We start from the raw sequence: 17,162 nt of genomic DNA on the forward strand, positions 1-17,162 counted from the left end.
TTATGGGCAAATTGCAGGTGGTGCCCGTGGGCACACATGGGGGGGGGGGGGGGGTATAGACTTGATTCAATTTGACTGGTTTTGTTTTTTTTTTTCCCCCCCTCCTTTAGATGCCATTATAAGCTAAAAACAATCTCCAGATTATTAATTGTTCTTTCGAGTACTCTCTGTAGGGTTTACATGGCATCCTTTTGCAACACCTTCATTCTAGAAAGTTCAGGGGACGACATGATCCTACATCTACAAGGACACTGGATTGGGTTGAGCAATTATGTTAGTCAACACTTCATTTAGGTGCCTTTTATGCAGAGGAACTGAAGGCAAGACTGAGGATCTAGGAGAAGACTTGCAAGACAGAAACCAGACAGCAGAATAAAGATGCGGGTTAAGGTCATTCCGCTAGTGACAGACCAGTCATTGCTATACAGAATTTCTTAAAGGTGCAGGTCCTGTAATAATCCAGAAATCGAACACGTGGTGGGATGGGTTAGAGGGGATATCATGCTGCTATAGGAAAATTATTCTAATGGGTAAAGAAAATAGGCCAAACAAAAACAGTCATTCCCAGACCAGCCTCTCTTTTATTCCCCTCGACGTCTTGAAATTAAAAAGGGGGCGGGGGATATGGGGGAAGCTAATCATACGGTCATCTTACTCTTCACTGTGTCAAAGAGGAGATGTTTTTCGTGGTGTAGAAGAACGCCCCCTGGTCGTTCCCAGTAGATCTGTATCACGCACTTCCCACTCAATGGAGACCCCAGGGCAGACCCAGGACACGCCAGAGAGCTTATGTCTCTGGGAACGTCTGGGGATCCCTCAGGAGGAGCTGGGGATAGAGAAGTCTGGGCTGACCTTCTCACCCTGCTGCCATTGCAGCCCTCATCAGGAAAAGTGGAAGGAATGAAAAGGAAATTATTTAACAAGTCATAAATAGTTTCAGAAGATGTGTTAAGTCCATGAATGGAAAAAAAATAACTTTGCACTTAATTGCACCGAATCACTATCACAAGGCAGACATGGTCAGATAAAGCTCCACAGGAAGTCACTGATCAAAAGACGACGTATAGTTTCTCAGTCACTTTAACAAACGTCTTCAGTTTGATGTTCTGCCTGGAACTGGTTTCACTCACACCAGAGCTCAATGCTGTGTTTAACAGAGGTCATGTGCTCACGGTGTTTATGAGCAGATTCCACATGGCATAAGTCTCCTGAGGTATTTGCCACAACACTGAAATTTTCAGAGTTCATGAGTTGTAGGGCAAAGCTGCTTCTCAGTACATCACATCCCATGGAAGTTCAGTTAGGAGTTGATGGTAAGCATGTGTGACCGAAGTGTACATAATGCAGCCATTTAAAGCCTTTTACTTAGAAAGGAACACACTGCTACTTCCCACGCTTTCGTCTCATTTCTGGTGTCTACGTGCCGAAACGTGGTTCGAATCATGTTGAAAGACGCTGCCTTTTAAGGCTGACACAAGAAAGTCATGTCCAAACTGAACGTTCCCAAAGAAACGCTGCCTTCCTTCAGCCGATCAGTTTTGGAAGGTAGCATACATTTCATACCATCCGACACTTTCCCATAACTTCGTGGGTCAGCCTGTCTGTAAAGCAATGGTGCCAGAATCCACCATTTCACTGGATAAGTTATCCGTAACAGTTCTTGACCTCGGATTTCTAGCTAGAAATGGTTTCCCCCAAAGCTAATTCACTTAATCTAACCTAATGGTCTTAGGGTTCGTGACCATTAGTGGAAGCTATGTCTCATGCCATTTCCCAACAGGTACACGCAGAATCGATATAGAAGCACTGATTTAAGACAATAAGGCATCGAGTCGGCTGCCTTCCATTTCAGACACACCTTCAGTCTTTAGCTAGTTTAAGCATGCTTATTTCTCAGTTGCCTAGAGACAGTGTCAGAACTGTGATTGGTGAGCTCATTGTGTGGTCACGACTGCACTGTTCCCTTTGAAGGCAGCAATATGGTGGAATTCAGTGCAAGAGTTCTAAAAAAAAAAAAAAAAAAAAAAAAAAAAAAAAAAAATCACTTCTCCATTTGAATGCATGAGTAGCACAGAAAATGTAATAAATAAATAAATAAATAAATAAATAAATAAATAAATAAAATACTAGGGTTCTTACTCAAAATTTCCAGAATTCACTGTTCCATATGAACACGGACAGAAGGGAAAGTTCTAGAAATCTCATGCAAGAATTCTAGAACACACTGTTCCATTTAAACCCACCAAGATTAGGAAAAACTCTAGAATTCTCAAGACAAGAATTCGCCATTCAGTCTCAAGTCAAGAAGAGGAAGGAACATTCTTAGTACAGAACTCTACCGTATAACTCACTGCTCCATTTGAGCAGTTTGAACACACCATTTTAGGAGATTTCAATTCCTACACACGATCTCTAGAATCCACTCACTCACTCACGGGGTCGAGTCCAAAACTGAAGGCAGCTGCCTTGATGCCTCAATGTCTCATGCATCAGTGAATTAGAAGACAGCACACTGATCTCTGTGAATGTACCTGTAAGGAATGCTAAAAATACAGTTATACACCAACAAGCACCGAATCAATGCGTAATGTATAGTTTGGGAAAACAGAATAATTACAGGAACACAACTGGCTGCCTTTCCCTTGTAATACGGATCCCCAAATTCTATGCAAACTTTCAACTGGGACATGACTCCATGCCTCCCTGCCTTTGTTAACCGCTGTAGTAGACGTCACTTTTTATTGATGCAATTCTGGATGAAGAAATAAAGTTGACAAAACACCCAGGTAATGTAGAATATTTTAAAATCCAGAAGCAATGAGAGGTTTTATATCTCAGAGATATAATTACTGCCTCTTGAGGGAGAGATGACGTTGATTTAAAGATCCAATGGTGGATTTTGTTGTGTGGGACATATTTTATAGACCTGGCAACCCTGGTATTCAGTACCGCTTAGTAGAGAAACATGGACACCCACAGCACCATCTAGCGGCTGACTGACACACTGACACAAGGGAAAAAAAACGTTTAAATAAAATGCATAGTAGATACTTTTATTTACAGAAATTAGGAATGATCAGTGCGATTTCTCCATAAAAACAGACTTGCTTCCAAAAAAAAAAAAAAAAAAAAAAAGAAAAAAGGGAAAAAAAGTGCATTACAAGACCAAGAACAAAAAAAGTGCTGACATGTGCTAATTATCTATGGAATATACACATACATCATATATTAAATCTGTGTGAAAAAAAAAGCCTGTACTGATGCAAGCTGTAATGCAGAGAACTCAGGATACAAGAAGGGCTGTCTAATTTAAAGAAAAAAAAAAGTCGTCACCTTGTTTCAGCTTGCAGTCCAGATTAGCAGGACAAGGTCTACTACTGCTGTGTTTATTTAGTTCAGCAATCTAACATTATTAAAGGACAAATTAAAAAATTAACCCCAAAAAAAAAAAAAAACCCACATTCAGAAACTATATATATCGGACAACCTGAACAATTACGCATGTTAATATTAATTCTATGACGCAAATGGAAGGTTAAGTGGAAGCTTATTCCTGTCTGAAATTATGCCGAGCTTGCGGTTGCCGTGTCCGAATCATCTTCAGGGAAAGTCTTCTCCGTGATCTGCAGCGATGTATCGTGATCACTTCGGAATGCCGGTACGCACTGGGGAGAAACGGATATCCGCTAAAGGAAACACCCTTGAAATCAATCACACAACGTTCCCGAAACATTTTACTGCAGTCTACATTACATCCGAGAGTCAGCGCAGGACAGAAATCTACTTCTGTGACTGAGAATTTGTAGACTTGTACCATGTAGCATATCTAGGTCAACATTTAAAGGAATACTCCAGTGTTTTCCCGACTAATCTCTATCCACCAAACCACAGAGGACCAAAACCTGCATACTGAAACCATACAACAATCACGTATGCTGAACTCTAAGGGCAGCTGTTGAATTCCATTAACGTTGATGCAAAACATGTCTGTAGAACATTTCATGAGTTCTTCAAAAGATATTTCAAAGTAATTCATCTCTAAATCTGTCGAATTGGTCCGTTCAGTGATGGGACTACTTTTTCAGATGGAATATTGTCGGATGGCTCTGATGGCACATGGAATCCCTGAAAGTGAAAGGAACCAGATCTACTTTTAACTGTACTGCTCCAGTGCTTGGGAGAAGTGGAGGACCCCATCCATAAAAGCAGCTATAGTAAGATTTCCTCTTAAGCTGTCGTTTTGAATTTGCATTATATACTCACACGTTAAACATCCGCGCTCAGACTTCCATGAGAAGTTTTAGAAAAAGAGAGTATTAAGTGTGTGCTCATTTCTCAGTAAAGGAAAATTGGGGACTAAATTCATTCCTGTGGTAATCACGCATATACTACAGAGTCATTGGATTGGGGGTTATGTTAAAAAAAAAAAATGCTGGAGTACTCCTTTAATTCAAAATTAATTCCGATCATACATAATAAGCATGGTTTATAAGCTTGTCCCCCCCCCGCCCTTATGTTTCAGCCAAAGTAGTCACTGCTAAGAGTTCAGAGAGCGGTCGATTTTTTCTTCCGTTTTTGTGTACATCTCGTATCAAGTAGTTTTAGATCTCCAAACGAAAAATATAAAGCAAAGGGAACCGGAATAAACACCCAATACAGTTTTTATTTAATCTAACTTACATCACCAATGTGAAAAACTAATTGCCCCCTTAAGCATAAAAATCACACCATCACACTGCCACCACCATGCTCGACCATAGGTATGATCTTTTTGTGGAATTAGTTGGTCGGTTCATGCCAGATGTAACGGGACTCCTGTCTTCCAAACAGTTCCACTTTCGACTCATCAGTCCACAGAACATTCTCCCAAAAGGTTTGAGGATCTTCAAGGTGTGTTTTGGAAAAATTCAGACGAGTCTTAATGTTGTTCTGGGTTAGCAGTGGTTTTCACCTCACCACTCTTCCATGGAGGCCATTTTTGCCCAGAGTCTGATAGTGGAGTCATGAACAGTGACCTTTATTGATGCAAGAGAGGCCTGTAGGTCCTTTGATGTTGTCCTTGGCTCTTTTGTGACTTCCTGGATGAGTAGTTGCTGTGCTCTTATAACCCTTCCCAGACTGATGCATTTCAATCCCCTTCTTCCTCATCATTTCTGGAATTTCTTTCCACTTTGTCATAGTGTGTTACTGAGTAAGACCTTTTTATCCAACTTCACGCTGTTGAAAAAGTTCTATTTAAGTGTTGATTTGGTTGAACAGGGTTTGCAGTAATCAGGCCTGGTTGCGTAATCGAGTCCAGCTGAACCCCATTATGCATGCAGTTTCATAGATTTGGGGAATTAGTACGGGTGCAAATACATTTTCACACAGGCCCAGTTGGTATTGGATAACTCTTTTGCTTCAATAAATATCATTTAAATAAATAAATAAATAAATAAACCGTATTTTGTGTTTACTCTGGTTGCCTTTGTTTAATCTTAGATTTTGTTTTAATTTCTGAAACAGGTACGAGATGTACACAAAAAAAAAAAAGAAATCAAATACTTTTTCACAGAACTATACATCATCTCTGCACCAGTAAACCAGAGGTGTAGCTGACTTAAGAGAACAGTGGGTGTGAAAAAGTTTGGTTCACCTTGGAGTCGGTTGCAACAGGTGTCACAGAAGAGCTGTCCGTGTCTGACTCGCACCTGAGCTCCAGACTCCGGGTCTCTCCTGAGCTCAGTCCTGCAGCTGACGCACTGGGAGATGGAGAACAGCAAGTAAAGGTCGGGGGAAGGAAACACCAAGAAAAACAAAAAAAAACATGAGATATAATATAGTTTTAAGTCTATATCGCCCATCCCCAGGGCACAGACTTCCGAACCATCCAGTCAAGACTTTTTTAATCAGCTAGAATGACCACACCAAAACAGAGCAGGCACACCGACTCCTAAACAGCCAAGGAAAAAGGAAAGAAAAAAAAAAAAAAAAGGCACATCCGAAATCAGACGAAACAGACCGAGGCCTGAAACGATCTCTTCTAGCCATGAGGACACTGGACAAGTCTCCACTGTGAGACGTCTAGAACGATGAAGCTCTAAACAGGATTGTCAAAGGTAAAATCATTCAAGCCTCAAATCTTTTTGTCCTCATCAAAACCACAACATCCTGCACCCCAGTGAGACCCAGCAAAGAATGTTTGTGCAGCGTGATCGAGGCTCTGAGCAAAACAGCAGGGAGCCCAAGGAAAATAAAGTCTTGTGATTGCAGCAGATATCGGATTCCCAGACTTCCCCAGGAAAAGAAAGCAGGTGACCCGTTACAGTGTGAGCGCTCACACGGAGGCAACCAGACCACATGCATGTCTCGAGGCTGAGAAGTAATTCAACAATTTTTCATTTTGTTGTTATTATTATGCGCATCACTGCCTCCAACTGGTATGAAACTATGACATAAGCAAGTGCTCAAAGCAAGTGTTTACTTTCCTGAAGTGTACTGCAGCTAATTAGCGCTAGGCTTGGGAGAAATAAATCAGGTCTTAGACACATCTCGGAGCTCAAAAAAATAAATTAATTAATTAAATAAAATAAACCCTCACAGCTTTATAGGCTACGGACGTCCAATTTAAAATTGCGTTTGAATTTTAATAACTGCACGAGTCGATTCTTACGTCCACAAGGAGCGAACATGAGCAGCTGCTATAAATGAGAACAAGTTTTTATATCTTCTGCAGTTTTAGAGATACGTGGTCAATTTATTCATTAAAGCAAAGAAAACCACGATCAGACGACAACGTTATCCAAAATGAATAACACTTTACTGATATTCAGTCAGAACTTAGATTTAGATTAGTCAAGCCGAGATCCACGTAAAAGGGTTCACGTGCCAAATCTCATTAAGAATAACGGACATGGTGAGTGCGAATCTCAAATGGGTTCTTATATGCTCACAACATATTACAACAAATAAACGATACAGAGTACCTGTCCTTAATCAAGTGAGAATGAGCATGCTTTATTGTTGAGAATAGGTAAATATTTATAATAATAATAATAATAATAATAATAATAATAATAATAAGAATAATAATAATAATAATAATAATAATGCAAACGGTCACAAAACAAATCTTCCTATCCGAATACTAATCAAGGTCAATTAAGCCTTGTGTTTTGAGGTCACGAATGGAACAAGCGCTCAGGTGGAACAGGTTGACTGGCTCTGCGAATCACAATCGAATCGAATCGTGAGGTCTCGAGAGATTCCCACTCTTATTCATCATCATACCGTCCTACTCCACAAGTCAGCATGTGATCTGATTCCCAACCAACACCACTACGACGATCCGTTAGTGAGGTTTCAGGATAAACGGCCAGCCCCGGGTGCAGCTCAGCAGACCCCAAGAGGGTATCAGCTGACCTCCAGGCTCACCTTAAAGCACCCGACATGAAAGCACAGGTCCAGAGACTCGATGACCATGGCCGGGCCCTTGAGCAGCGGCTGCTCGCAGCGGGAGCACGGTCGCCTGCGGCTCGCCAGCCTACAGGACACGCCAAAGCCCGAGTGAGGCTCGACAAGAAGAGTCGCGAAACGTCTTCAAGAAGTTCGTTCACCTTGACCTACCTTCACTTCCAGGTGCACGAGTCGGAATTTTTACAAGATGGGACACTTTTTAAAACGTTACGTTCTTTAAGGTCCTTGGACTCGAGACCCGTGAAATTTTCCCTCCTTCCTGCACGGTTTACTGAAAATGACTAAACTTGCAGAGCTTATTACTGTCTAGAGAACACTAAGATCCCTTGCATTTATAGAAAGTGATAAAGACTGTTGGTCTTTGGTGAAATAATTTCAAGTGCATTTAAATGGTCTCACACATCAGTGATTTTTGTTTTCCTTTGTTGCAGTGGTGGAAATTAAAATTACTATATTAATTACAGAGTTCTTATAGGTATTAGCCCGTTTGACTGGATTTAATCAAAACCTCAATATCTTAAAAAAACTAAAAGTAGCCCATCAATTTTAATAAACATGTGTGGAAACTTTCCACTCCAGAAAAAGAGTATAAAAAGCTTTATGGCGCTAATCAATGTCCACGTTCTTACTGTACACGTTTCAATAATAAGCCTAATATTTAAATAGCGATATTTGATTATGCAGTCCCACCAGGATTTGTGATTTTGAGCTCAAGCAAAAAACTCATTTTCAGAGGAGCTGGCAATTTTTCAAAATTACTGCGGGTTTTCCACAGATTTGATTCCACAGCCAAAGCCCTCTTCGATTCATGTGCTTCAAACCCGAGTCCTCATTTACCAACAAAAACCATTATTGCAAAACATTTGTTCAATTTCAATTTCACAAATTCAAGTAGTTTTTTTTAACCCCCCCGCCAAAAAAAAAAAAAAACCCCTCCCACAACTCGCAAAGCAAATTTTGAAAAAAGCCGCAGCAAAAATCACTTTTTTTTTTTTCTTTTTTTAAAAGACATTGCGAAATCCTGTACAGACCGATTATGTATTAAAGGGTCTCTGAAATTTATCACACAGCTAAAGCGGTCCCTATCCGCAGACATTTTGAAAACCCTTGCCATTTATTCGATAAAAATTATACCGTCTAGTCCCCCAGCCACACACCTGTCATGCTGATCTGCTCGGTTACACGCCTCCTCAGCAACAGACGCAGGAGAGATGGAGGAGAGCCGAGACCAGGAGCTCTGCCTTAAAGCCTTGGAGAAAATGGCAGCACTGGGGCCCAAGCTGCAGCGGCCCGAGTAAGCTCGGTAAGGAACGATGCCGCTCAGGCCCGAAAGAGGCTGAGACGAGCTGGAGAACTGCGGAGACGAGGAGCTGCTGCCGCGGATGTTGTCCAGAGACTCGTGTCTGAAATTCATCGGTGAGGAAAGAATTGGATTCAGTTCAGTGATCTTTCTACGGTAAGACTGCAGCCAAGGGATACACAACGACTAAATATGCGGCTACATACACACGCAACACTTCTTTATCTCCTATTATTTTAGCAGCTTTAACTCAGATTTCGATTGACCGCATAATGCAGGAGTTCCTAAACGACAGGTCAGGGGTGGGGCTTTTTTATAATTAATATTAAACTCGACGTTTATAATTAGGAATTTGGTTCTCTTACTAAAAAGACCTATTTTGTGTGCTAATAATTCGAAGTGTTACTGGGAGTCTCATTCACACAACAGCGTCAGTGCTACTGTCATAATTTTCCGCCATCATGATGCGGTGCACTAGCGTCAGAGTTCACACCTCTGCTAGTTCCTCAACAACAACAGAGCGACTGAGCAGTCCTATTAAAACCGGATTAAACCGTAGTAGAGTGGCAAAGGCTGAGGGGTGCAGAAAATAATGCTCATTTACAACTGTAGCTTAAACAGTTTGGGAAGAACGTAGGAAGTTCCTCCAGAGTGTAGTGCGAGCATGTGAGGAACCTTCTCAGTGGTGCAACGCTGACTGGCTCCTTGTGGATGGTAGAGGTGCTGCGCTGGCGGATCCAGCTGCTGTCAGTGAGGACTGGAGTCTTCTTCCTCATCTCATCCAGGATCTGCAGACGCTCCTGCTCGGCCTGAGACGTGCGACCGGCCTTCTTAACGCCCGCTTCAGCTAATCGGCGAGCGCGGGAAATATGGACACGGACCAAAATAAGTCAACGAGGGCGCAAGAGTAAGTCAATTAGCGCAACAGGCAGTTAATTCAAATGAAGACAGAGGGGAAATTACAGCAAGACAGACCTCTAGAGTCTTGCTTGTGGCTGCCATCAAGTGAGGGAGTGGATTTGGACTTTTTCCTGTTAACAAAAAAACAACGGATTTAGAGCGAATTTAAATAAAATGGTGCGTACACAACGGCACAGACCCACGGTCATGAAAGGTGTATATAAACTGTTAAATTCTGATCTATTCTGATTGTATATATTGGCGCTGAAGTCCATTTTCTGTTTATTTAGAAGTGCACTTTTGTATAAAACAGACTGGACAGGAGGACATGGAGACACTTCCAAGTTGCTTAATCATGCGTAAACCCAGTATGAATGCCAGAATCTAGATACAGAGGAGGTGTACAGGTGCTCCTTGACATTTCTGGTAGTTCCTTTGTTTGCATTAAAAGTATGTTTAGTACCAGACATGTATTTAGAACGTTGCATTAAAGCGCAAAGCAGACTGACCTGTACGAAGCTGATAGCTTGGTAAATCCGTAAGACTCGCTCGGCCTGACGCACAACAGAGCAGCAACAGCAGACGTTTACGACAGAGCAGTGGAATTTGCAGCAGATAAAACACACGTACAGCAAAACACTGAAGCTTTATAACAACATATCCCAGTCAGCACAAGGGTTCAAATAATTTTTTTTAAAAATAGCCAGAGTGAAGTGGGGGTTTTTATTGATTTATTTATTTTAACTGGTGTCACATACTGTAAACAAACTGTCAAACCAACTGTGGGGAGAGGGGGACAAAAAAAAAAAAAAAAAAAAAAAAACACCCCAGATGTGTATTATCAAGAGAACCAATCAGAGCATAATGGCAGACAGATATAATTATTTTCTTTTTTCTTCCAGACCCCATCTGCTTTTCGGCCATGATTTGGTCCCCAAATAATACAAAATAATTAAATTTTAAAAAATAAAAATAATTTTAAAAATAATAAAAAATAATAAATAAATCGGGAGAGGGAAAAAAAACGAGGAAAGAGTAGGAGACTAACAAAAAAAAAAGTAATTATTTAAATAAGTTAAATTATTAGTATTATTTATAACTTATTATTATTAATAGTAGTGGTATCAGTAGTACTGTTGGTTCATCTGGCTTTCTGCCCCGATTAACCCTCTAAATATTTAATATTATTTATCATTCTAAATGGACCGGGCTGGATCAGACTCGTGAACGGATTTCCCTGAATGTCTCCGAGCAGTCTACACGCACTGAAATGATTCTGAGAACTTTCTGGTTATATTTTGGCCTTGCCACTAGGATACAACAACGATCATCATTAAAGAAGTAACTTCCATATCAGCATAAAAATAATGCACAGATCCTCATTCGCATTGACGGTCCTTTAAGTGTCAGATTGCCATTTGACCTGTTTGGCTCCACTCACTTCACCTTATGAGTATAAAGACGGGATTTACCTTAAACACATTTTAGACAGCGCACACAGTATCCTCATGTCTCTCACCATTGACTTGTCTTTGAGGAGGAATCGCACTCCTCCCTGGTCGGATGACTGGCCGCTATTTGGACCTGTTTGTTCTGGACGAGCGCCGCCTCTTGCGCTTGCTGAGCGGGTGCTACAAGAGTTGGCGAATTTGATCGGCGGAGGAAAGGGGCTGGAGAGTAATGCGTGACGTTTCCACTGGGCAAAGCGGGCACTTCCTGCTTCTGTAGAGAAGGATGAGAGAAAAGAGAGAAAAGTCCTTATGTAGATCTTACGCTCTCTCATAGCTTTTGCAGTGTCCGTGTACAATACAACTATGCTGTGTGATGAAGCCATAATGAAAGGACTGATAGGGAATAAAAACTGCACTGATTGGTGTACTACTGCCACCTAGAGGAAGCTCACACAAATAACGTGACTATTACTATTATTATATGGTGTCATTTTCACTGCGCAATCAGGTCCCAGAAAGACGACATAAGTAGTGTCGTTATCCCCAGTTTACTGGTTAGACCAGGGGTGTCCAACCTTATCCAGACAGGGCCAGTGTGGGTGCAGGTTTTCATTCCAACCAAGCAGGAATCACACCTGATTCCACCTGTTTAAATCAGTCGATCTTGGCTTTCAATAGATTCAGGTGTGGCTTCTGCATGGTTGGAATGAAAACCTGCACCCACACCGGCCCTTTCCGGAGAACATTGGACACCCCTGGGTTAGACTGTAGGATAAGGGTAATAAAACCCAAAAGTTGTATTAGCTTTGCATTAAATTCTACAGTTAGACCTGAAATGGGTTGACAAACCTCAGGGCCGCTGTTTTCTTCTAATGCTGCATCCTGCTGATCTCGTCTCCATGCTTCTTCTAGTCTCTCTTGATCACGCCTGTACTTCTCCTGACACACACACACACACACACACACACACACACACACACACACACAGTACAGTGCAAAAGTCTTAGGCATGTACAAAGAAATGCTGTAGAGCAAAGATGCCTTCAAAATAATGAAATTAAATGTTTTTACATTAAAAAAAAAAAAAACATTGTAAAGAGCAATAAACAGTAATAAATGACAGTCAATATTTGGTGGGACAAATTTTAAATAGTAGTCGCAGGTACAATTTTTCTGGTGAGAAGAAGCTGTATTGATGACGCTTCACCTCAATATTGTATTATTGCAAACTCCTATTCCGTGACTAGAACGGACTTTAGTAAACATACAGCATGCCTCTGGTCTACCTGCAGGAGGTGCTCCTGCTCCATCTGCCATTTCTCCTGCCGCCTCCTTTCTTCCTCCGTGTTCCAGGACCAGCGTGAGGATGACGACGCGCCGATGGAGGGAACCAGCAGCTAAAGGAAAACAAACAAAAGTTTTAAATACAGAAGAATTAGGATCTCTTGTACACTGATGAAAATAAATAAATAATAAAATCTGCAATCAACCAGTAACAACTCACATCCGATATGGCCGACTCGGAGCCTCCTGACGTGAAGCGGGGGAAGAAAAAAAAAAAGAAAAGGAAAAATGAACATTAATATGTAGCGCTTTTAGCTTGCAGGATTCCATTTCACACAACACAACACACAGCCATGCAACAACAGATTAAAAGAATACTCCAGCAGTTTTAACCGAATCTCTGTCCACTTCATCTGTGAGTACAGCAGATAAGAATTCATTCGATTCGTACAGGATTTTGGAGTTTATTTTTGTGATCGTTGCGGCCAAAAATGCTCGATTTTTCCGAGTCTTTTTTCTAAATCTGCGACGTGGAGTTTTTCGTGCATTTTTTTTTGTTTGCGGAAAACTACTCGAATGAGCCGTACTCATGTTTCGATGCACGTGAAACGAAGAGGGCTTTGGCTGAATGCGTGTCGTGGTGACGTCACGTGATGCGCCTTGGCCCAACTATGTTGAAAATCTGCGGCGATTTTGAAAAATTGCAAGCGCCTCCGAATATCGCAGAGTTGGCTCGATTGCGTGTTCATTTCTGCAAAATCCTGGAGGGACCAAGAATTTCAACATATTTCTCTGTACTTGGGGGAGGGGGGGGGAGGAAGAAAAAAAAAAAAAAAAAAAAAAAAAAAAAAAAAAAAAAAAACCCCTACACATCAGACTAGCTTATAACGAAAGTCTAAGAGCAGCCATTGAAAATCAGCCAATAAACATTACAAATTTGTGAAATTGAGAGATGTTTAAAAATAAACATTCCTATATTTGTCTGAATAATTATATAAACAATCAATTAAAAAAAATAAATAAATAAAAGTTTTTTTTTTAATTAAATGCCCTTAGACTTCTATTATAAGTCAGATTCTGTTCATTTCTCAGTACAGGTAAACATGCTGAAATGATCATGTGTAGCAATCCTTCATAAAATAGATAGAAATGAGGCTTAAAAAAAAATAAAAAATTTTCCTTTAAAAGGCCACGCCCACTGAGCACCCACACTACATTTGGGGTTTTATATTGTCTCAGGAAGAGCACACAGAGGCAAAGACACAGCAGACATTTACCACAAAGGTAGACCGAGGAGTCCACTGTGGAACCAGAGGAACCTGAGATGATGTATACAAATCACACATAAGTAATAACGCCGTCAGGAGACGTTCCTCTGTTTCATTAGGATTATTAATCAGAGTCTCTGGGCAATCAAAACCCACCAAAATGACCTGAACTGAATTAACAGGAAGCAGCCATTAAACCTCAAAGCCAAAGTTGCCTGAAAGATTTACCTGTCTGCATAAAAAACTCTAATCTCCGTTTGTGATTTTGCGTTATTATGTGCTCATGTTCTACAGGTGAAGAGAGAAGAGTTGTGCAAGAGTTATTAAAAAAAAATAAATAAATAAATAAAATTCAAATAACTTTTTTTTTTTTTTTTTTTTTTTTTAAATTGTTTCTTACTACATCCCCGTCAAAGCCCATTTAAGCACAAATTCATAACTTACCTTTGTTTTTTGTCAGGACCACGTTGTCACGGAAACTCCTATTCGTTACTTTCGATGTCAAACCCTGCAGTCAACATTAAGGCCAAAAAATAAAATCACTTATCCATTACTTTATCATATTATTAATAATAATAAATAGATCAAGTCAGCCTAGTATTTGGACTTAAAATACGCCGATTTGAAAACGTCCTGATCTCTCCGGACGTTAAAAAAAAAAAGTTTACTCACGTTAACAGGATGGCCGTTGACCTGCGCTTTAGTCTCGTTCTCCACGGCCAGGCTGGAGGTGTGCTGATCTGGATGACCTGCAGGTGTTCGACACACACTGGTCAGACTTTTTATAGCCTTTAAACAAACGGCAGTCCAATTCCCAAATTCCCTCCACATCTTCAGAAAGCAGTGCCTTAGTGTACAAGGTCAATATGTGCAGAAGGCCAAATCTAACAGTGTACAATGCTCTGGCATTAGGAGCTGGCTAGACTCACGAGGAAACACCACGGACACGCCCACTCGAAACTCGCACTTGATTAGGCGTTCTCTAATCCGGATTGAAAACGTACACGTTTAACTTGGCTCATCCTCATTTCTTGGGACGTGCGGCGTTAAATAGCCTTTTCCTACAAATCATACTCAAGTCAGTGCGTTAGTGATTAGAGATGGGGGGTTGAATAATCATACTCCACCGGTATGATTGTCGCTCTGGCACACAACCTTCTGCTTATTTAGGAGTTTCAGACACAAAACGAAGGATTCTTACCGTTAAGGCTGAGGCGTCGGATGTCCATCAGCAGCTTGCCCTCTCGCAGCGCGGCATCCATATTGGCCTTCCACTGTTCGTAGCTCATTTCGGCCACTCGCTGTCCACCCAAAGCCACAATCTCATCGCCCGCTTGCAGGTGGCACAGCTGAGCCGGGCTGCCTGAGGGACAGAGAACCCACACACACACACACGTTGCAGCTTTTACCTCTGGTCTAAATCACTACCAGAGAGTCAATTTAGGCTAAACTGAATATTATATATCTGAAATCCCCCCCGTCTGATTTGTTAAACAGGGATTGTGCGAGTCCTGTGTAAAAATTAAATTAATAGATACACAGTACATTATAACCAGCCTGTAAAATACTATTATAAAGCACCGAGAGATAATAAAATGCAACAGACCACTAGATTTACTGGTTCCCTTAATGTGCAGTAAGAACAGCTGGTGAATTTCTTTAATGTTGCACTTGAAGTTTGATCATGGAAACAAACGAAAACAAGCGTTTCTGGCACATAAACAAACATTTAGCTCGAAAGTTGTACGTACAGTCACACACTCGCTCACATTTAGCGTCTGTAATCCACCTACGGTGGTACAGTGGTGCTTGAAAGTTTGTGAACCCTCCAAAATTTTTTCCGATACATCTGCATAAATAAGAACTAAAACATCATCGGATTTTCACACAAGACAGACAAAGAGAACCCAATTAAACAAATGAAACAAAAATATTACACCAATTATACTGGTCATTTATTTACTGAGGAAAGTGATCCAATAGGACATATCTGTAAGTTGCAAAAGTATGTGAACCTCTAGGATTAGCAGTTAATTTGAAGGTGAAATTAGAGTCAGGTGATTTCAATCACTGTGATGACGATCAGGTGTGAGTGAGCGGCCCGTTTTACTTAAAGAACAGGAATCTATCAGTATTTATAAAAGTCTGATGATGTTTTGGGTCATATTTAAGCAGAAACACAGAAAATTCTACAGGGTTCACAAACTTTCAAGCACCACCGTACGTTTCCGATAGGCGACAGGAAACCGGAGAACCCACTTCCTCAAGTTTGGCGACTAGAAATAAATCCACATCTGAACGTTTAAGAAGAGCTTGTGCATTGCTCGCTTTTAAATACATAAACAAGAACGTTGTAATATTATCCCAAAGCGGTGAAACGTGGCCTAGTGCTTCGTCAAAAAACACAAGCAGCAGTGTTACGACATTAACGAGCACAGCGGGATAAGAATGGAGATCGTCCCGAGCGCAACAGCACGTCTAACTAATCAGACTGATGCACAGTAAGCAACACCTTCACTGTTCACCATCAATCATTCATGCCCGTGTCCCTCAGTGTACCGAGAAACACACACATACACACGAATACTCAAGGTCGTTCTCTAGAGGGTTCGCCCAGAGTTCCTACAGCTGACCAGTACACCGGTTATCCAACCAATTAAACTGCTACAATGCTACAACAACGCCTATTAACGAACACATCCGATCACCATCACTACAATAAATGACGCATAAAGTCATGACTCAACACGGAAAACAGCAATTCAGCCCTGACACTACAACACATTTATATATAAAATACGACTTCATTTCGTCTTTAAAGTAAATTCATTTAAATACGTTTTTAATATTGTGCAAACACGTTTTCAAATTATTATTATTAATAATAAGTCATAATGAACGTTTTTGCTTTCCACCATTAGTCAGACCGTGGTAAAGCTCTGGTAAAGTTAGATAATCAGCTGAGGTTAGATATTTGCTCACGCTCCAGAACTTTCCTCCTCATTATATTGTTTTTCTCTCTTTGTATTTTGTTTTCTTTTTATCCGCCCCCCCCTTCCATGGATTTCTTCTTAATTTGTGTTTTGCTTTTGCTTTGATACACTTAAAAAAATTAAAGAAAAAAGTTTTTCCCCCCCCTTACGCTTTATTTATTTTTTTTTAATAAATCTCTTCCGATCTTTGCATTTTTTCCCTTTTCTCTCTCTTCCTTAAGAATGGCTGTAAAAGTATGTATTGCCAACATCCTTATTGTCCCTATGGAAGAGAGGTGATAATGACATGAAATGAAAAAGGAAAAAAAATAAATAAAAAATAAATAAATTTGTTAATGCATCAGACTCTAAAATCATAATCCTCCTAATGATACAACCTTTTGCATATCGTCATAACTCGCTTCATTCATCCATTTAGTGTCTTTGTTTTTCTAATTAACATTTAACGATTAACAAAAATAATAATAATAATAATAATAATAATAATAAAAAATGAACGTGACTGCAGTCT

At 40.5% G+C, this 17,162-nt stretch overlaps 1 protein-coding gene across 1 annotated transcript in view; it reads right to left on the minus strand.

Annotated features, from left to right (window-relative positions):
* Nucleotides 1-294: 294 nt before the first annotated feature.
* The window catches only part of lmo7b (LIM domain 7b), a 35,963-nt gene continuing 19,095 nt past the window's right edge, over nt 295-17,162 (minus strand). The window contains exons 16-28 of the mRNA XM_053614965.1: nt 14,860-15,021; nt 14,331-14,407; nt 14,103-14,166; nt 12,611-12,636; nt 12,393-12,503; nt 11,956-12,045; nt 11,175-11,377; nt 10,165-10,209; nt 9,731-9,786; nt 9,431-9,602; nt 8,613-8,858; nt 5,636-5,741; nt 295-3,665 (exon numbers count right to left, since the gene is read on the minus strand). Coding sequence (XP_053470940.1) covers nt 3,564-3,665; nt 5,636-5,741; nt 8,613-8,858; nt 9,431-9,602; nt 9,731-9,786; nt 10,165-10,209; nt 11,175-11,377; nt 11,956-12,045; nt 12,393-12,503; nt 12,611-12,636; nt 14,103-14,166; nt 14,331-14,407; nt 14,860-15,021 — 1,460 coding nt within the window. The 3' untranslated portion in view covers nt 295-3,563. The remainder of the gene's footprint in view (nt 3,666-5,635; nt 5,742-8,612; nt 8,859-9,430; nt 9,603-9,730; nt 9,787-10,164; nt 10,210-11,174; nt 11,378-11,955; nt 12,046-12,392; nt 12,504-12,610; nt 12,637-14,102; nt 14,167-14,330; nt 14,408-14,859; nt 15,022-17,162) is intronic.

This window comes from Ictalurus furcatus, chromosome 26 (assembly GCF_023375685.1).
Source record: "Ictalurus furcatus strain D&B chromosome 26, Billie_1.0, whole genome shotgun sequence".
NCBI classification, from domain to species: Eukaryota; Metazoa; Chordata; class Actinopteri; order Siluriformes; family Ictaluridae; genus Ictalurus; species Ictalurus furcatus.